Source organism: Salvia splendens, chromosome 9 (genome assembly GCF_004379255.2).
Source record: "Salvia splendens isolate huo1 chromosome 9, SspV2, whole genome shotgun sequence".
In the NCBI taxonomy this organism is placed as follows: domain Eukaryota; kingdom Viridiplantae; phylum Streptophyta; class Magnoliopsida; order Lamiales; family Lamiaceae; genus Salvia; species Salvia splendens.
In genome coordinates this window covers 26,963,755-26,985,922 of record NC_056040.1, presented here as the reverse complement: position 1 = coordinate 26,985,922, position 22,168 = coordinate 26,963,755, and the positions used below count along the sequence as shown (strand labels likewise).

At 39.2% G+C, this 22,168-nt stretch overlaps 1 protein-coding gene across 2 annotated transcripts; it reads left to right on the top strand.

Moving 5' to 3' along the window:
• Nucleotides 1-1,545: 1,545 nt before the first annotated feature.
• LOC121748860 lies at nucleotides 1,546-6,464 on the top strand. Of its 2 annotated transcripts, none has more exons than XM_042143410.1 (5): nucleotides 1,546-2,045; nucleotides 4,303-4,426; nucleotides 5,698-5,912; nucleotides 5,980-6,153; nucleotides 6,246-6,464. In XM_042143410.1, exons 1-5 carry the CDS (start codon nucleotides 1,878-1,880, stop codon nucleotides 6,330-6,332), a joined length of 768 nt encoding a protein of 255 aa, XP_041999344.1. In that variant the 5' UTR covers nucleotides 1,546-1,877; the 3' UTR covers nucleotides 6,333-6,464. The 2 variants fall into 2 exon arrangements, with proteins under 2 accessions (XP_041999344.1, XP_041999343.1); XM_042143409.1 differs by having other exon boundaries at nucleotides 1,550-2,045; nucleotides 5,686-5,912.
• Nucleotides 6,465-22,168: the final 15,704 nt, after the last annotated feature.

Genomic DNA, 22,168 nt, shown 5'->3' with positions numbered 1-22,168 from the left:
TACATAATTAAAAGCTAAAAATACTCCCGTGGAAGACTACTCATCCTGCGGCACTACCCCCAATTGTCTTTGGAGGCCCAATATCATGGCCTCATGCGATCGAAGTTGCGAGGGGGTCATATTTGACCTATCGACCATATTGAGTTGGGCCAAGATGGTCCACAACGAGTTGGTGGGGGTGGAGGTGGCACATATGGAACGGGAACGGGAGCGGGTTCGGGAGCATTGGCGGTTGCAGCCGCGGTGCGACGGCGGTTGGCCGCCGCCTTCTTCCTTCCTTGCGGTCGGCGTTGGGAACCGCTCGGGCCGGCGTCGGGGCTACCCAAGTTAGCTCCGGCGAGTTGGCTAGCCACTTCTTCGGAGCCGGCGTCGGATAGGGATACCGACCTTGACCGTTTGGAGGAGCCGCTAGAGGAGGATGTTATGCCTCCCCTATACTTCGGGTGCGTCCGTGTCTCCTGCCAAACGCTGAGGTACTTGAATGGCTTGTAGTTCATGGATTGGTAGGTGCTCATCGCGACAGTGATGATGTCGACCTCGCTTCGGCCGCTCCCCGCCGACCGCTCATGCTGGAGGAAATAGCCATTGAACTTGCCAATTTCTTCGTTGGCTCGGTAGATGGCGTTGCGCACCATACTCTCGTTGCGCTCGATTGTTCCCGGCGGCCAGTTTTCATTGTACCGGCGAGCAATGCTCCACCAAAAGTGATCGCCGGATTGGTTCGTGCCAACCACCGGATCTTCGGAGATTTCCATCTCCGCCGGAGTGTACGGTGTGCGGACACCGCGAGTAGGAGGAGTCGGAGTTTGGGAGGGGGCGGTCGGCCTAGGCTCGGGTGTCCACCCGTACTGCCCTTCGGGGGCATCTTGGTCGTCGATTGGGTATGGCCGGTAGCCACCCGGAAAGCCCGAACTTTGGGTTTGAGGAGGGGCCGAATATTCCGTTTCCGGACTAGGAAACGGTTGTGAATAGAACCATTCGGGGTTTCAACCGTGGGAGCCCGGGGTGTTATTGCCTTGGCCGGACATTGTTATGTTGTAGGAGTGGAAGAAAGATTGAGAATGGATATGGGAGAATGAAGATGAGAATGGATATGTGAGAATGAAGATGAGAATTGTGTAGTGTGGTGTGAATTTTTTGGTGTGAAAGTGGAGGTATTTATAGATGAAAATGTGTATTTTTGGCGGAAAAAAAATAAAAAAAAATAAATAAATGGTAAAAAACGGTAAAAAACGGATATATTTTTTTGGGAAGTGAGAAAATATTTTTTTATTATTTTTAATCAGTTTTTTTAATTAAAAGCTGATTTTGGGCATAGTCGTTGCCCAATCGATGTACGCCACGTCAGTTGCTCGCTGGCACGGACGTGCTCGATGCATCGAGCAGCGCCGTGCCAGCGGCGGAGCTCGTCCTTGCCAGCGACACCGACGGACGGACGCCGTCCATCCACCGTTGTAGTTGCTCTAATGCTCTAAAGAGTACGGAGGAAATTCAAATGAAAAAGTGTATTTGATGCTGACGTGGATCAAAGGCCATATTCACAAAATGCATTGACCATTGCAAACAGATAATCGGTCGATGGTTGCTAGAAAATCTCTTTCACAAAATTGATTGAATAAAATTGACGATTCTTCATTTAATTGAATAGATCCAGCTATTTGATGATGAAACCCTAGACTTGTATACCTTTCCGCTCTGTATTTTGTTCGTTGCCTTGATTGGATGTGAAATCGGATCGATTCTGTAAATTGATTGGCATCAATCATTTTTCCATTTTCATAATCATTGGGTGAAATCAAGAGATTAGATTCTGCATGAGAAAAGTGGTGGCGGATACACAGTAGAGCGAAGGATTTCTTCTCGGTTGGGGGCGCAACATGTCTGCCGTTGTGTGCGGAAAGAGATCAAACATCTTCGAGGAATCGCCGTCTTCGCCACCACTTTCCAAGAGAATCCGCTATTTATCTTCCTCTCCAAGCCGACCTTTCTGGTTCTCCGCGCCGCTCGATCATCTTCTCGCTCTTTTTCCTGACATGGACAGACAGGTATTCTTTTTCTTTTCTTTTTTTAATTCTGGAATTATAATACTATGCTTCTATCCTGTTAATTTGGGGCGTTGTTGGATTTTGATGTTCTAGGGTTGAGTTTTGGGTTTTTATCTCATTCTAGCTGAGTTCTCGTAACTTTTATTGATGATTTTTTATTTTCATAATTAGAAAGGAAATTTTCGTGCCACCAATATCAATAGTGGCAATTGTAGATAGGAACTTGCACTTTCCTTCAGTAAAATATTTGAAAACTATTGATGAAAAAATGGATCTTTTCTTTCTCAATATGAATGGTGTGGTATCTTTTTATGTTGTCATGAACACTGATGTTTCAAACTTGTGTAGGAGCTGCTATAATGGAGAATTTGTTGAAATCTAACAATGTGTATAGTGAACTAAGACTTTCCATGTTCTCTTAACCAGACTAAGATGCTTGCAGCTTAGGCTTTTATGACTGTGTCTTCTTACCCCAAAGACAACTAATTTGTATGCCAAATGAACTTTAGTATGCATGATTTTACTTGTTCAGCAAGTAGGCCTCATTCGTAAATTAAGACCTAATCCATAAGCAGTAGCTTCCAGAAACGTATGATGGAAAATGATATTGAAGATTGACAAGTCTTTCATCCTATTTCTACTCGATACACTGTGAAGAAGAGGGTTGTTAACTCATTTTCTGATCAAGGATTTAATGTGGTATAGATGCGTTTCATAAGCAACTTAGCGTCCAATGAATAGAGACAAAACTTAGAGCAAAATATTGTTGGAAAACAAGGATATGTGTTATTTTAGACTTAGTTTTCCATTTAATAGACTTTACTAAGGGTTATTCTTGAATTGCCCCATCGACCTCAGAAAGAATTTATAGTCTAATGGGAGTTATTAATTGGGTGATGGAGTGTATGATGAGCAGATATTAGTTTGTAGCCACATGTCTATTTGGAAAGTATGCTCCCATAATATTCTTTTTTTTAGCATTTTTGAGGCATTACTGCTAAGATTAAAAGCTGAAGATATTACTCAATCTATTCTGTGAAGAATGTCGTTATTATTATTATTATTATCAGTTGATTGAGCCAGTCTTCAGAATTAGCAGTTAAGTCACATGTAATAAAAAATGAATTTAAGTTAGATTGAATTTTACTTGTGGACTTACACATGTCAATTCTGGAAGAGTTCTCTTTGAAGTGTTGTAAACTTGTAATTGACTTTTGATTACATTTTCGTAAAATAAATGCTTGGCTGTATTAATTTATGATACCTTTTATGACAATGTGGTCTTCTCTTTTTAGGCTTATTAATTAAAGTGACATTCAGTTTTATTTTTAATGCTCTTGGGCTTACTTATGACAGCAGAATATGTATTTGTCAATATGTTCTTAATTCATTTATATTATAGTTCGATTTCATTTATGTTAAAACTCTGAACTGTGAAGCGTTCATACTACGTGTCACTACTATTCACCAGAATCTTCTGTTTGTACTCTGATTATTTTTGGTATCATATAGTTAAATGATTTTACTGAGCTTCGTTGAAAATTAAGTGAATTTCTTGCTGATAAATTAATTGTAAGATAGTACTAAGTGTGAGCTACATAAACAATATAGTTTTAGGGGCTGGAAAACTTCTGTACCCAGGCATTTAATAAATGTGGGTATTAACTGGTACAATAATTTGTTCCAGATCAAATTTTTTTTTCTGATTTTTTCCTGAAATTATTTGGTTATGAGTAAGTTATTGCATTCCAGTTACTTGAATAATCTTATTGTGCTGAGGATACAGACTAATTAAAAAGCCCAAAACTGTCGGGAGTTTTTAGGCATTTCATAATTTTATTAACCTTTTTTAGTATTAATTGATTTTGTCATTCTGAGCTGGAAACCGGTGACTTTATGAGCTGATATTATTATCGAATCTGGAACGATAAGTGTGATGATGATTTTTCATGATCCGCATTTGTAGTGGCCTATTTTATGCCTTTTAGAATGTTGAATTCTGTATTTGGCATCAATCAAGCGTTTGCTAGATTAGATAAACCCATGTTTCCAAATGCAGATCCGAATTTGGTGCGGGTTAGATCTACTTTTCTGTGAATTGAAATGTCCATTTTTTGTTTTCTGCTCATGCTTTTATCATGTACAATGATAATAAACTTTGTGCAGAAGTTCTTTACACATCCACACACACACAGAGTCTCTCTCTTCCTATGGGGTTCTAGACTAATTTATTGATAGCAAATTCTCTTATTTGTAGTTTCTTGAGAAAGCCCTTGAAGAATCTGGAGATGATTTGGATTCAGCGATTAAAAGACTAAACGAGCTTAGGTTGTCTACTGCAGAAAGTGTACCTGATGTTTCTCAGGAAATTAATGCCCAAGGTTCATTTTTATTTTGCTTTTATTTGTAAATCTATCTTTTGCCCTTCACCTGTTGATGAATTTACTGATGCACTTGTGTTTGTTCAATGAGCGTAAAACACTGGAAAATGCAAAGCCTGAAACGTATCTTGGTCTACCCATTCTGTCCAAAGCCTCAATTCTGCTTTCTGAATATGTGGTGTAGTGAGCAAGATATACAAAATTTAGAAATATGATTGATGTGTGAATTAGATTCAACTTCCATAAGTGAAAAGCTCCTGTGCACCGCTGACTACTGTAGTCTCTATCCTATTAATAGGTATACTCTTCCCATTAAATGTAGATCTAAACTGCAAATGCTGAGAACAACATAAAAGTATCTATCATGTGCGAATTTACAAACTAAACCCATTAATCCTTTACACCTTGTGAACGTGGACCGGAGATAGTCCGACAGTTATGTCAGAGTAACAGTTGTTAGTTCAGTACATCACCACTACAGCACGCTTAATGAATAAGGTCAGCGGTTCCAGCTATTTTTCTGCTGCGCAATCTTCCATGAAGCCTGCACTTTTCTAACCCATTGGCCTGAAGCCATGGGCTAAGTTCAGTTTGTTCTGGTGAGTGATGAAGTGGGGCTCCTTCCGAAAGTTCTTGGGGAGGCTGCATACATACTTCCTCTCTCCCTTTCCTCCTCCTTCCCCGTATAATCTCATAAGGAAATAAAAGACATGTGATTCATACTTGTTTGATTTGATCTCTTGGACATAAAATGTTACAAACAGAATGAACGCAGTATAGTTTACATGAGTGGATGGCATCATGACAATATTAAGTGTTAGTACTCCTAGTGGTAGGAGATTCGTCGCTATAAATTTACCCCATTAAAAATCAAAGATGAACTCATGAACCATTACTTTTTCCAAGCCTTTTAAAATTTTTACTTCATTCTAAAATTTTTAATTGTACAATATTGGTTAAGGGTACATGTGAAACAAGATGTACAATATTGCAGTAGAATGATATTTTTAATTTCCTCTCTACTTTTGTTTTTATTAGTTTTCATAGACTAATGATCCTTTATCCTGTATTTTCTGCTCTACACCAGCGTATATTTTTGCAATCTTAATTCTTTTGGGCTCTGTTAAGTTTCCTTCTGCACAGAGAGTAGTTTCATGGAGACGATTCGATTGAAGACCCTGTTTGCATTTTTTTGAAGCTATTAATAATTTATTATGAACTGTTGGGTTGTGGTTAAAATGTTAAATGTTTTGTTAAAGATACTGGTGCAGTGGCAAATAGCGAGACTAGTGCTACAAGAGAGGAATCATCTGGTGGAAGTAGTTTTCCTGCTAGTGGTGCAGAGTGGGTGGAGCTGTTGGTGGGACAAGTCTTAAATGCATCGAATGTAGACGATGCTAAGGCACGTGTGTCACAGGCCCTGGAGGCATTGGAGAAGTCCATTTGTGCAAATGCAACTGAAGAGGCTGCCCGGAGCTTTCAGAAGGTATTGTTTGTTTCATTTGGGAGTGGTCTGAAAACTAGCAATGGCATATGATTGACGTTATGTGTAGGAAAAGGTAATGCTAAAGCAACATCTGGAAGCGGTCATTCAGGAGAACACGGTTTTGAAGCGGGCGGTTTCTATCCAGCACGAGCGACAGAAGGAGTTTGAGGAGATGGGTCAGGAGATGCAGAAGCTGAAGGAGGTGGTATCTCAATACCAGGAGCAAGTGAGAAGTCTTGAGGTGAGAGAACACATTTATTGGTAAACAAGTATTTAGGTGTGTGTGAGTTATTGCTTTAGCATTTTGTTGATTGGCATTACAAATGTGAGCAGGTAAACAACTATGCTCTAGCGATGCACCTGAAGCAGGCTCAACAAAATAATTCAATCTCTGGGCGTTTTCACCCTGATGTGTTTTAACTTATGGGTGCAGTCTCATGCTCAATCCAATCTACATTCTCATGCCAATACTTTAATGCTATTCGACTATTTTTATTCCTATATTATATATACTCAATCCTATTACATTTTTTGAGTAAAAATATTGAAACACATGGCTATTGTTACAAATGCAGGTTTCGACATAAACTATCTCTGATGTTTCAGTCATGAGAATATATCCTTGGAGAATTGTTATAGCCTTTTTGGTACTTTTGATATTTTCAGCTCAAAATGTTCTCTAAGGCATGAAAGTCATTTTTGGACTTTTCATCCACGTAATTTTTCATGTTAATTTAGTAATTTTTCCATTTTGAAAAGTTCTAACATAAATGAGTCATTTCTATTTTTAGCAAAAAGTAATCATCTCTCTTATTTTATTTATCATCTATTTAACACACTAAGGGAAGGGAGTACAAATATGATATTTTTATGCACTTTTCATCCAAGTACTACTAAATTGTAGTATTATGTGACGGAGGAGTATCAAAAAGGTTAAAAAAAATTCAAGGACTATTGATATTCATGACTGAAATATCACGGACTATTTGTTTTAGTATTCATTTAATTTAGTTATTGAGGGGCTAAACTGTAAATCCAAATTTGAATCCCAACTTTCTTCCTTCAAGTTTTTGTTACTACTTTGTTTCTTGTATGGCTCTAATATGCGGATCATCATCAAATCTGGATGGAATTATTGAACTCACAAAGAGCACCAGCAACCATTGTCCTTATCCTTCTCTTCCCTTCACTATTCATGGATTCCCACAACACTTTTTACTCTATATCTTAATTAAAAGACGACACCTGCAACCTCCATCTCTTAATCATCCCTTCACTTAACTGTTCATGAGTCCTACTAATTCATTTCATTTTTTTTTCTCATAATAAAATTCACATATTTTATTGAAAAACACGAAAATTACATAATTTGAAATCCTAACATTATAATTTATTTTATGCGATGAAATACATTGTCCTAGGAACGAAGGGCTCATGGAAAATTAACTACCACCACGGGAGAGTTACACCAGAAACATGATGTGCGAATAGTTGCCAAATATTTCATCCAAATGTACTCGATATGATGGATTTGGTATTTATAGATGAAATACGAATGTTTTGAATGATAAAAAAAACTATTTTTTTTAAAAAACGGCTAGTTCTTTTTGGAATTGAAAATTTTTATAATTAATTTTGATTTTTCCGAATTAAAAAAAATAAAAATGGTTGAAAACGACGCCCACTCACGGGTCGGTGAGTGGGCCTCACACCCCAACACCAGCGAGCCACATGGGGTGGGGGCTTGGCGCGCTAACTCGCCAGCCTCTCCTCCCCCTCACGGCCCTTGGCGAGACGAACCACCCGCAACTCGGGCTCACACCTGGCTCGTCCCGGACCGAGCCCATTTTAGACTGCGTTATAGGTCCCTCTAAAATGCGTCGCTCTTTATGCCCCATCTTCAGCAATACTACCTACACATGCACCCAATGCAACTGCATTCTTAGTCAACAATCATCACAGCAATCTTTAAAATTTGAAGCCAACCTAATTCATTAAAATTAAAAAGAGTAGTAGTATGTCGGAATGAGAAAAGTTATAAAAAATGTAGAACGTCCTATTGCATGTTCACGTGCACAAGATTACACAATTCATGTGCTCTGATTTTTTTTAACTGCACAAAAAAGTGAGTGTGGATCTGCCGAAAATTCGGGAAAAGATTCCATCAGATGACACAATCATTTTTCCTTTGTCTTTTCTTTTAGCCATTTACCCCATGGTGTGCTGTCGATCTTCGTTTTTCTCATCCACAAATGTTTCTTTATTCAAAATTATTGTTATTATAATTATTATTCCATCCATCCTTCAATATAGGTCTCATTTTAATTTGCTATAAGTTTTAAACACCTATAATGAAAAATGGATTGAAATAGTTACTGAAATGTGAATCATATTTTTATATACTCTCTTTATTTCATTCTAAGTGAAACATTTTAATTCGGCATGAGTTTTTGTGCAGTTTAGTTTTATGATCTGAATGAAGAGAGTACATAGTAGAGAGATATTTCTAGTGTCAATTAAATTGAGACATTCAAAAAATAAAAATGTGTCATTTAGAGTTGGACAAAAGAAATTTAGTATTATAATAAAATGCAAGTGAAATGTGAAATATTTGATCCACTACCAAAAAAAAATATAAAGTGAAGCAATTAATAAATGACATACAAAAATGAAAAATTGGGATATATAACGGGGGACAAATGATATTTTTACATGTTACCAAAAGCAATTTTTTATATCAATGAGTAATTATTCACTGGGCCTATCTTAAATCTCAAATGAAGAGTGACACTTCTTGTGAATTTCAAAATAAAATTTATTATTTCAATATAAAAAATTTATTACTCTCTCCGTCTCTAAAGAATATGCACTTTGGGTTCGGCATGAGTTTTAATGCAAAATTGGTAAAATAAGAGAGATAAAGAGAGAAAAAATAATTAAAGTATCATTAGTGGAGAATGAGTCTCACTTCATTAGAGTGAAAAGAGTTTCCAAAATTGGAAAGTACATAATCTTGTGGGACGAACTAAAAAGGAAATAATACATATTCTTGTGAGATAGATGAAGTATTTAATAAAACGATTTAAGACAAGACATTAAACTAAACTAGGTTCGATCTAGCCGAGCATGATTTTATTTTTTTGTGTTAGTAAACTAATTGCCTCACGAGTCACGTTCCAATGTCGAATTCGGTTTGCATAACTTTTTGTGTGATTTTGCTCATTGTAATATAAATACTTTTATTTTGCAAGTGGTTCGAAGACATAAACTTTAAAATGCATAAAATAATGCTTGTGCAGTCCTAATTCGAATAGCAAAGTAGATGCACCACAAGTGTATTTACTAAGAGACCGTTGCATACAAATTTCTCTCCTCCCTTCATCTTAAGCAAGACGGAAGGAGTACTCCTCCATTAGAATTCTTTTGTGATATTGTATTAGGTAAATATTTCTAATCAATTTTATAGATTATCCACGAGGAGGCGAAGTTCAATTTTTATAGAATTTATATCTAGATTTTATCATAGCTACTCCTTTTTTTTTAATTATCTCCTATATGGAAGAAATTACAAATAAACTCCTATAGAAATGAGGAAATTACAACTGATGTCAAGAGTGTTCGAACTCGGCACCTCATACAATAATGTCTAAGCTCTTTGCCGCTAGGGCAAAGGCTCTGGACATCTTACCTACTCCTTCATTCCTCAATAATTGTCCACTTTGGTTTTGCCACGGGTTTTAGAGCATCCACAATAAGGGACTTCAACACGGACTAGCCATAGGCTAGCGGGAAGGATGTGACGGACGTCCGGAAGACGGACAAGCTCTCATTTGATGACTAGCACGGTTAGCCGATCGCTCGTCCACTATTGTACGGACGAGCGATTGGCTAGCCGATCTTTCTATTTTTATTTTTTATTTTTAAAATTTTTTATTTATACTCTATATTTACAACTCATTGCACTTCATTTTTTTAATATTTGATAAACACCAACAATTAAAATGAATTAATCGTATTTGTCAATTTATTTGCTAGGCTAGAGCGTTGGCTAGCCTATTGCAGGGCTGTGGGAACTCCTTGATGATGTGACAGGAGGATTTTTTGAGCCTATTGTGGATGCTCTTAATAAATGTAAAGGAAAACGAGTTGAAAAAGTTAATAGAATATGAGTCTCACTTTTATACATTAGTTTTATAATAAAATTTGAGTGGAATGAGATAGTGAAATGTAGGGCCTATTTACCATTTATGATAAAAGGTGAAAGTAGATAATTAATAAGGGACTGACGAAAATGATAAAAACTGAATAATTAATGTGGGTGAGTAATTAAAATGCTATTCAGGATGAGCCTCCATTTCTATGTGTATCCATTTTCCATCTTTTCAAGAATATACAGTATTTGTAAGTTATATTTTTACAATCATAAGAGCATCCACTACGCGTCCCGCGCCCGGCTCGCGTTTCGTTCTGGAGGGACGGAACCGCCGCGGGACGCGTTGCAGCAACACGTTCCGTCCCTAGCCCGTCTCCATGCCGTCCCGTAGCCCGCGAATGCGCGACGCGGGACGCGACGTCGCGCCACTCGACTCGGCGACGTGGCGAGCGCCCGATGCATGCGCGACGCCCACTCGCTAGCCCGCGAGTGGGCGTCGTCACGGATGACGCAATAATTCATTAAAAAAATGAATTTTAATAAAAAAAAAATTCAAACTGTAATGTTACCGTTTTGTTTTTTTTTTAAATTTTTTTTTCTTTACTCTATAAATAATCCTATTTCATACTCATTTCACACACAAACACACATCTATTCCTCTTAAATCCTCTCTATATCCACTCCAATTCCCATCTCAAATCAAGCCAAACTAATGGATCCTTTTGAACAAATGCGTCAAATAATGGAACAATCAGTTGAAGAAGATCAACGACGGGAGGCGGAGGAAGCCGCTCCGCCCCCACGACGCTCCCGGACGTACATCCATCGTAACCGGGAGGAAGCCACCGCAAGGTTAGTACGCGACTACTTCTGCGATAACTCGATTTGGGGAGATACCTACTTCCGTCGCCGTTTCCGCATGAGTAAACCGCTATTTCTCCACATCGCGAATACTTTGGCGGCCCGGTAAGAGTTCGTCCGAGAAGGGTTCGATGCGGTCGGTCGTCCCAGCCACACGACGCTGCAGAAATGTACTGCAGCAATGCGTCAGCTTGCGACTGGACAAACGACCGACATGTTCGACGAATACCTCCACATCGGAGACACCACTGGGCGCACGTGCTTGCTCAAATTCTGCATAGGCGTCCGGGCAGCCTTCACCGACGAATTTCTCCGGAGGCCAAGCACGACCGACTGTCAGTTCCTCCTCAACCTGCACGAACAAGTGCACAGATTCCCCGAGATGCTTGGCAGTGTCGATTGCATGCACTGGCAATGGAAAAATTGCCCGGTGGCTTGGAGGGGGTCCTACACGAGCGGCCACAAAGGCACCCACCCAACCGTTGTACTCGAGGTCGTTGCCGACTACCTGCTTTGGATCTGGCACGTGTACTTCGGGGTCCCTGGCTCGAACAACGACGTAAACGTGCTCCACCAGTCCGACCTCTTTACCGAAGTTTTGGATGGTAAAGAGTCGGCCATCAACTTCGTCGCCAACAACCGGCTGTATAAAATGGGGAACTATCTCGCCGACGGCATCTACCCGAAGTGGCCTACCTTCGTGAAGACGTGCAGCAGGCCTGCGAACCCAAAGCAGACACTTTTTGCGCAGAAGCAGGAGGCTGCTCGCAAGGATGTGGAAAGGGCGTTCGGGGTTCTCCAAGCACGCTTCAACATCATCAAAGCCCCGGCTCGTTCGTGGTTCATGGAGAGCATGGTCGACATCATGTATATGTGCATAATCTTGCACAACATGATTGTCCGAGACGAAGAACCCGAGGCGGGAAATTAGTTCAACCCCGAATCCCCCGGAAGCTCAACCACAAGTAGTCCGCCGCGAAGTGGAGCGCATCCGTCTATACAAGAATGGTTGGCTATTCGGGCAAGGACACGCGACTCTAGCGCCCACGCCCAACTCCAAGAGGATCTAATTGAGCACATTTGGGAAAACTTTAGCGGAGAAGATTTTTATTTTTTTAGGATTTTAATTATGTCTTTTTTCTATTTTTTTATTTTAAGTTGTAATGTTGTTTTAATTTTAATGAAGTGTGTTTTTAAATTGAATTGTGTTGGAAATAAAAATAAAAAATAAAATTGAATGAATAGTAATTTAAGGGACGGTTAAGGGATGGAGCGTTGCAGATTCCATCCCTTAGTTAAGGGATGGAGTAAAAAAGTACAGTGGGGCCCTCAAATAGTAGTTTAAAGGACGGTTAAGGGACGGTATGAATACAACGTAGTGGATGCTCTAAAGATTGAAAGACACAATAAACAAATTTGTAATCCATTAGCAAGCTAGCAAGTGGGAACAGTACAATATAGATAGTTTAACAAATAGTAATAACGATGCAGGATCTAAAACACCAATTTAATTAAAAGTTCAAAATAATTGCAGTGGAAAGCGCACGTTAATCCTGTTTTTCTTATATGGATAAAATTGTGTTCTAAAACATCATAATTAATTATGAGACCTCGTGTATTTAATACAGTACGTAAATTAAAAACCATAGTACTGCCCAACATAGTGTGCTGGAAACTCATTATTTGGATTGGGTGGTGCTGATTTGTTGATGTGAAAGTAAGAATTGTCCAAATTAAATTAAATGGCTGAAACAATTTGGATAACACAGTATCTGTATGAAGGCATTACAATTCAAGAAGACCAGGACAAGACAAGATTTATTTTATAGTCTAAAATATAGTTATTGTATATGGTGATCTTCTTCTTTTTTGTCTTCACACAATTGGCTACGAACCTAGGAAGTGGCTGCAAGTAGCAATATTGATCATGATGGACGATGTTACACTCATTAATTGTTGTAATACTTATTTATAGCTTGTCATATATTTATTCTGTATCTTTGGAGCCAAATCCTATTTTTTTGGAGGGTTACATTATGACTGAGTCATTTCTTTTTTCTGGTCAAAAAGCAATATATTTCTTCTCTTTTATTATATTCACTATTCATCTTTCTCTTTCTGTTTTTTTTCCTTTCCTACTTTATCCTTCCTTCACTTAACTCACTATTCATAAGTATGTATACAAATTAGGCCCATACATAAGATAGACTCGGTCAACCATCTTGCAAAGGACATGAGAAAATGAGGAGATCAACTTTTTTTTATCAATATATTGATGATGAAATAAAGAGATGTGGTGGAAATGTGATACTTGTGCCAAAAAAATTGTCAGTTCAAACAACCCACTTTTTTCTTTGTGGTTGGCTAAGGTGTAGGTAAGATATTATCAAGAAATTGTGAATTTAAATTTTATTCATAATTATATTCCCATTATTAACTCTAATCAATAAAGTTGCAATTTTTGTGTAAAGTGTATATTTTGTGTGCAGCGCATGTATGTGTGTATTTTGTGTGCAGCGCATGTATGTGTGTATTTTGTGTATAGTGTGTAGTGTGCTTGCACAAATTCTTCAAATTCAATTTCATATCAATTTATTTTACCAAACATAGGATTTTGGAATTGAATAAAAATTTCACCTCTAATTCAATTCCAATTTATGTACCAAACGAAGCCTTATCAGAATTTGGTAATTGGTGGATCTGATGAATTTTTTGTAATATATGTATATAACACTCGCATCTTGATAATAAAGGACCAATTCTGATGAAAAAATCTACCTACGTTCAAAATAATATGTCAATCACATTTTTATACTCCTTTCATCCATCAATAATTGTCTCATTTTACCATCTCTGTCCGTCCACTAATGAATTGTCTCATTTATTTTTTTTTTACTATTTTTAGTAATAGATCTCACATTTTACTAATTTATAAGCTACTAATATATACTACTATAAAAATAGGACTCATTTTTAATATCATTATTCATTCGCTTTCTATTATATTTATCAACCTATATTTAAAATTCAACGTGCCAATCACTTTTTTATAGTAAAAAACCAACACAAAATTCGAGATGGTGTATATAATAACAGTATGATACTAGTACTTTCTACTAGTTTTGAATCAATCGAACCAAGTTATAAAAGACCAAGTCAGGAGAGATTTTTCTTGTAATTTATCTTTCTTTTTATTTGTTCAATAATTGAGGCTGATTATTAAACACTAAAAGAGGATAATTATCTAAACGCACATTGCGTGTTTGGTTTCATATTATCCAGTCCAGTGAATAAGACAATTGTATTCATAAAGATATTTTTGAAAACAACATATTCAACATTTGGATCTCGCCTAACAAATCTCAACCGTCCAAATGGAGCAATCCTGCCACGTCATGACTGACATGGATACTTATGAAAAATAATACGCTATTGGTCTTATCGAAGATGACTCACTCTTCTTTTTCATTTGTGGTTAGAAGGCTCATTACTGAAAATAGAAATACATTTTTTTTACTTTATTGCAAAACCATGGAAATAGACCATCTGAGAATTGCACGAGTTTTTAATGCGTAATTGGTAAAGTAATAGAGAATGAAGAAATATAATGGAAATAGATATTAGTGAATAGTGGGACCTATAAATAATAAAGTAAGAGAAATTAACAAAATGTTGTTGAAGTAGTATTAATGGATTGTGAGATCCATCACTAATAAAGTAAGAGAAAAGAAGAAAATATTTTATAAATGGATATAGACTATTTTTATGTGATGCATGAAAAATGAAATATAGCTTATTTTTATAGAACGGAGTGAATATAATTTTAAGTTTTCAAAGTTCTATTTTAAAAAGTTCTTGCTGGAACAACCCTGTTGTTAGGATTTTATTATTCCTTTACATGAACTAAATGTGTTTAAGCATGCAACGAATATTCATAACAATGAATGGATCTAATCCACATAATCATCTATATAGATTCTAATTTGTGAATTTATTTAATTGTACAATTTTCGCAGTTCAAACCCATAAAAATATCAGAAGATGTAGGAAGAAAGATCAATCTAATTAACACCCGAAGTAATATATAAAGTGAAATAAGCTTTTTACTACTCTTTTCGTCCACGAAGATATTCTCGTTTTGTCATTTTGGGATGTACACAAAAAAACAGTTCAATTTCTAAAAATGGAAAGTTTATCTCTCATACTTTATCTAATTTTTCGCCCCTCTTTTATACTTTACCTATTTTTTAATTCTTTTTTTACTTTTATCAATTTCTCATTAAAATAAAAGATGTCTGTAAATGAGACTATTTTTCATGGATGAAAGGAATATACGTGATTTTCCAATAATATTTTCAATGGTGGATCTGATTACAGATTATACTACATTTGTCATCTTTGAGATTTTTGAGATTGTAGGAGGAAGAGGAACAGCGGGAATGGCCAAAAAAATTATACAGTACGTATAAATTTATTTTCTATTTTTTATTAACATTTATTCCTTTTTCTTCTCTTTCAACAAAAAAGATTATATATTTTCATGAAATTTCTGAATTCGCAAATTTGATGCAATAAAATATTGCTTGAGTAGTAGTTATCTTAAAACACAATGATGTCCATCTATTAATAATAACTAATGTAAATTATTCCTTAATCAATCATAAAAATAGTTATTGAGTACGTATTATGTAAATTGGTCGTAATCTTAATTTAATTAGTGAACAGATCTCTTATTTTAAATATGCAGTACTTTTTGAATAATGATAAATAGTACTGCACTCCCGACTGTTAGGTTTATTAATCAGAAATAAAATATGACTAAAAAATCGACGGGTCATAGCGTAGTTGGCAGCGTGGAACTGTGGAGACCTTGAGGTCACGGATTCAAACCCCGTCACTATGTTCGAAGACTTTCGACTTTAATCTGTAAACTCGGTGGAGCAGGATTAGCATGTCAGTACACATGCAATCAAACTGTTGGTTTCTGGGATTACAAAGATAACTACCGGGCGTAATACAACCCAAAAGAAAGGAAAGGAAGAACTGAACTTAAAAATACAACGTATAATCGAAACTACTAAACCAGTGTGATTAGCCGAGTCGAGGAGGCCTCTTCCCGCAAGACGAGATACGCCCCGCAAGACGAGATACGCCCCAGGGAGAGGGAGAGAGCTTATGATGCAGAATGCTTTTTGAATTGTGTAGTGATGCATGGAATGGCTGGCCTATTTATAGGCTCAGTCCACTGCAGGGGGTCAACAGCCATGATGGCTGTCATCATGGCAATTCGTAACCGACGTCGGTTACAGACGTGTGGCAGGAGTGTGCCATCCGTGTGTGGAGCGTGTGGATTTCTCACGTGGCAACCGTGACTGTGCCTCGCTTGACGACGTGTCAAGCCACTTGGATTGCTGACTCGGCGGTGGTCCAAAAAGAATAGTTTGGGCCAAGCACCAAGCCCAAAGACCACCCAAAGACCAATTGCCAAGATCCAAGTCCAAGTCCAAGTCCAAGATCGAGATCGAGATCGGGCCCGAGGCCCGAGGCCCGAGGCCCGAGGCCCGAGGCCCGCGGCCCGCGCCCGCGAGCACGAGCACGAGCACGAGCACGAGCACGTGCACGGGCACGGGCGGGCGGGCGGCGGCGGCGCGCGCGTGTGCGCGCGTGTGGGCTCTTTCACCCATCTTGGTCCACTATAATTATTAAGTAACATAAAGTCACTTAATTTATACACATTAAAGATGTGTTAATCCTCCAATGTGGGATAATTAACACTAGTTAATTATTCCCTAAGCTCCATCTCCAAGCTTTAATTAAAAGCTAATTATGCCCAACTTTAATCCACTATTTCTCACTCACCGGAAATCGGATTTGAGAAAGTGAATATACTACATTTACCTACGTAAAATGTAGATCGACGCTATGTCATTTAATTTCACAAAATTAAATGTCTCGTCACATTTATTATTTGGTCAAAATCCATTGACCGGGCATATTTAATCCATGATTTTTTACAATCCCCCACATGAGTGGAAATAGCCGAATGCATATGCATGCAGACACAAGCTCAACCCTCGCGAGGTATATAAGCATAAGGATAGGTAGTTGTTGACTTTGAACCCTCCATAGTCGACACCATCGGATACACAGGCGGCTTAGTAGCGCGATGCTTTGAACTAATCCCCCACGGCGTGCACCGAGACAATGGTGTTAACACTTAAACACCTCAACCTCATCCGTTCTCACGTTTTGTGTCCATTGCGGTCTTGGACACCACTTTGGATTCATAAGTGCGTTTTTTATGAAGCGACCACACTTCGCACTTACGTAGGTGATTCTTAGTCAAGTACCTTGCCATACTTGGTCTCTTTGAGAATTCCATCTCTTTGAGATCCTTAAGAACCATTAAAAGTCATAGACTTAGCCTTTACCACGAGGCAAGTTCTCCAACACTCTATTGCTCTCTAGGGAATAGATATAGTTTGAGTGTTTTTCCATGAACTCTCATAGCTTAGTTGTCCCTTTGAACCAAGTTCTTGGGATCTCCAGTCATCATGGTTGGGTTACCACTATGACAATTCTTTAGTTTGTGGATTTCAAACCCATTCCCTCTAGCAACTTATTCATTTGATCACGGTTTAACCCTTTGGTTAGCGGATCCGCTAGATTATCTATTGACTTCACATAGTCAATTGTAATCACCCCTGTTGTGATCAAATGTCTCACGGTGTTATGTCGTCGACGTATATGTCGAGACTTACCGTTATAGAAACCATTGTTTGCCCTTCCAATAGCCGCTTGGCTATCGCAGTGAATCAGCACTGGTGGCACTGGCTTAGACCAACATGGAATGTCTTCAAGGAAGTTCTTAAGCCACTCGGCTTCCTCACCAGCCTTATCCAAGGCAATGAACTCCGATTCCATTGTTGATCGGGCTATACAGGTCTGTTTTGTGGATTTCCACGATACAGCACCACCCCCAATAGTAAAGACATATCCACTTGTTGAAAGTGAGTCTCTATTATCGGATATCCAATTGGCATCACAGTACCCTTCAAGCACCGGGGGGTATCTCGAGAAGTGTAGCCCAAGATTTTGAGTGTGTTTTAAATATCTCAAAACCCTCACAAGAGCTCTCCAATGCTCTTTGCTTGGATTGCTCGTGTAACGACTTAACTTGTTCACGGCACAAGCAATGTCAGGTCGAGTGCAATTAGTCAAGTACATAATGCACCCGATGACCCGTGCATACTCTTCTTGTGCAACGGGCTCGCCTTTGTTTTTGCTCAAGTGAACGTCGAGTTCAATTGGAGTCTTAACCGGCGCGCCATCATAGGCTTTGAATTTATTCAATATCTTCTCAACATAATGTGATTGTGTTAAGATGATTCCATCATTCGTTCTTAGAATCTTCATTCCAAGAATTACATCGGCTAGACCCATGTCTTTCATGTCAAAGTTTCTCTTTAACATGGCCTTTGTATCGTTAATTACTTGAGTGTTGCTACCCAAGATTAACATATCATCAACGTAGAGACACACTATAACATGACCGTTATTAGTGCTCTTGATGTAGACACATTTGTCGCACTCGTTGATTTTAAACCCATTTGATAACATCACATTATCAAACTTCAAGTGCCATTGCAATGGCGCTTGTTTCAATCCATATAGGGATTTCACGAGCTTGCATACCTTTTTCTCTTGTCCAGGTACTACAAACCCTTCGGGTTGTTCCATGTAGATTTCGTCTTCTAGTTCACCATTCAGAAACGCGGTCTTTACATCCATTTGATGAATCTCGAGATTGTGCAATGCAGCAATAGCGAGAAGCACCCGGATAGATGTAATCCTTGTTACAGGTGAATAGGTATCGAAGAAGTCATGTCCTTCTTTTTGTTTAAAACCCTTTACTACTAATCGGGCTTTATACTTATCAACTGTTCCATCGGCCTTAAACTTTCTTTTAAGAACCCATTTGCATCCTAAAGGTTTAGCACCTTCGGGCAAATCAACCAACACCCATGTGTGGTTTAGCAAAATTGAATCAATTTCGCTTTGAACAGCTTCTCTCCAATGCAGCCCGTCTGGGCCAGCAAAGGCTACTTTTATCGATGTTGGTTCTTCATCCAACATGAAAGCAATGTAGTCAGGACCAAAAGTTTTTGGTGTTCTGACTCTATTACCACGTCTTAGTACTGTATCTTTTGGATCGGGCCTTGCACGCTTGCGCGATTCAGGTTCCGCATCTGTTGATTTAGAACTAGTGGCTTCTTCTTCCACTTGTTTAGAACTAGTGGCTTCTTCAATTCTTGTCTCAGAATTGGTTGATACTTTTTCCTTATCTTTGCAAGGAAAGGTATTTTCGAGAAATACAGCATTCCTCGACTCAATTGTTGTTCCTACTGTGATAGTCGATATTTCAGACTTGTGAACAACAAATCGATATGCACTACTGTTAAGTGCATATCCAATGAAGATGCAATCAACCGTCTTAGGTCCGATTGTAACTTCTTTGGGCGGAGGAACCATCACCTTTGCCAAACACCCCCACACTTTGAGGTATTTGTAGGATGGCTTCCTTCCCTTCCACAACTCATAAGGAGTAACATCTTTTCCTTTGAGAGGGATTTTATTCAAGATATAGTTTGCTGTCAAAACAGCTTCCCCCCACATGTTATGTGGTAATCCTGAACTGAGTAGCAGTGCATTCATCATCTCTTTTAGAGTTCGATTCTTGCGTTCTGCAACACCATTGGATTGTGGTGAATATGGAGCAGTTGTTTGATGAATTATACCACTTGCGTTGCATAACTCCTCAAACGGGGCTACATATTCGCCTCCTCTATCGCTTCGAATCATTTTGATTTTACAACCAAGTTGATTCTCAACTTCGTTCTTATAATTTTTGAACGCCTCTATTGCTTCATCTTTGCTTCTTAAAAGATAAATGTAGCAATATCTTGTGCAATCATCTATGAAAGTGATAAAGTACTTTTTACCACCTCTAGTTTGCAACATCTTTAAATCACATACATCCGTGTGAATTAATTCAAGGGGTTTTGTGCTTCGTTCAACCGAGTGAAACGGCAACTTAGTCATTTTTGCTTCAAGACAAATTTCACATTTATCTTGGATATCCAATTCATTAGCCTTTAGTAAATCTAAATTTACTAATCTTTTAATGGCTTTTGAATTTACATGTCCCAATCTACAATGCCACAAATTTGAAGACTCAATCAAATAAGAGGAAGTAGATGCTTTATTCTTATTGGCCAATGGCTTCGCAACACTTCGAGTTGCTACACTAAGCTTGAAAAGCCCATCGGTTACATAACCTTTTCCGATGGATTTTCCAAACTTATACAAGACAAACCTATCGGACTCAAATACAAGTTTAAACCCTTTATTAACTAGTATTGATCCTGACACTAGGTTCTTGCGGATGTCCGGGACATGCAGCACATCCTTCAAAGTGATAGTTAGGCCAGACGTCATCATGAGAATCACGTTGCCAACGCCGAGGACTTCTGACGATGCTTGATTCCCCATGTTGATCTTCCTCCCTTCAACAGCAGTGTAGGAGGCAAACTTGCTCCTGTCGGAGCAAACATGAGCAGTAGCGCCGGTGTCGATGTACCAGCCTCCCTTGTTATCAACAAGGTTAACCTCTTCAGTGACCACTGCAATGAGGTCGTTCTCATCCCAGTCCTTGAACTCCTTCTCAACGACGTGGGCTGCCGGCTTCTTCTTCTTGCTGCGGCAGTCTTTGGCAAAGTGGCCCGGTTTGCCACATTTGTAGCAGTCGCCTTCAAACTTCTTTGAAGGCTGCTTTCCCTTCCCTTTGTCGTTTGGACGGTTTGGGCGAGGGCGTTTGTTGGAGGGACCGCCCCGCTCCAACAGGTTGGCTTTGGCTTCATTTGGGGTGAAGCCCTTAGCCTTTTGATCACTTTTGCGCACGTCGGCCTCAATGCGCAACTTCACGATCAAGTCTTCAAGGGTCATCTGCTTTCGCTTGTGCTTGAGATAACTCTTGAAGTCCTTCCAACTTGGAGGGAGCTTGTCAATGATCGTGCACCTTAGGAACTTATCGGGCAAGGTCATCCCTTCAGCCACTAAGGAGTGGATGATCATTTGGAGCTCTTGGACTTGCTCCATGATGGGTCGAGAGTCGACCATCTTGTAGTCCATAAACTTGGATGCTACAACCTGTTCAGTCCCTGCAGCATTGTCTATGCTATATTTCTTCTCTAGGCTTTCCCACATTTGTTTAGATGTGGTTACATTGGAGTATACATTATAGAGGCTATCATCTAATGCACTTAAAATAAAGTTTTTACATAGATAATCCCCTTTTCTCCAAGCTTCATAGTCCGCCATGACTTCGAGCCTAGTCTCTTGGTCGCTTGGCGCGGGCGGCTCGTTCTCCGTGAGGAAGTTGGCGACGCCCAATGTTGTCAAGTAGAACAACATCTTCTGGTACCACCGCTTGAAGTCAGATCCTCCAAACTTTGGTGGCTTCTCGGCAGGTGGCATCATTCTTGGTGCCAAAGGTGCCGCAGTTGGTCCTTGGAAGGAACCAATTCCGTTGCCCCCGAAGGAGCCAACAACTTGGTTGGGCATAGAGCCCCCACCATTCATGTTGGGCATAGAGCCCGCCATGGTCGTACCAGCCCCGAAGGGACTAGCACCCGCATGAGACCCGAAGGCCCCAGCATTCGTGTTGATCCCGAAAGATCCAACACTAGTATTGAGCCCGAAGGCACCAACACTCGATCCATTAAAGGATCCGAAGGAACCACTAAAAGTGGAACCAACCGAACCACCAAAGGTGGAACCAGTGGACGCCCCGAAGGGGTTGTCCCAAACCCAAGGGACGGTGGATGAAGCGGCTGGGAAGCCAGAAGTTGGCATCATCGAGGGAATCGATGAAGTGTTGACCGGTCCAGTGGTCGCCATGGTGGAGGGAATGGCGGCGGCGGTGGTGGCAGCGGCGGTGTTGGAGTCGGTAGACATCTCCAGCAAAGGTGTTTTAATATTTCGAAAGTTTTAGTTCAGTTTAGAAGTCCAAATTCCTTCAAAGGCAAGTTATCTCGTCTTGCGATTGTTGGTTTCTGGGATTACAAAGATAACTACCGGGCGTAATACAACCCAAAAGAAAGGAAAGGAAGAACTGAACTTAAAAATACAACGTATAATCGAAACTACTAAACCAGTGTGATTAGCCGAGTCGAGGAGGCCT

Coding starts and splice junctions, on each gene's coding strand:
- LOC121748860 (XM_042143409.1), top strand. CDS start 1,878: ATGTCTGCCGTTGTGTGCGGAAAGAGATCAAACATCTTCGAGGAATCG. Junction 2,046..4,302: donor TTCCTGACATGGACAGACAG/GTATTCTTTTTC, acceptor TCTTATTTGTAG/TTTCTTGAGAAAGCCCTTGA. Junction 4,427..5,685: donor TCAGGAAATTAATGCCCAAG/GTTCATTTTTAT, acceptor GTTTTGTTAAAG/ATACTGGTGCAGTGGCAAAT.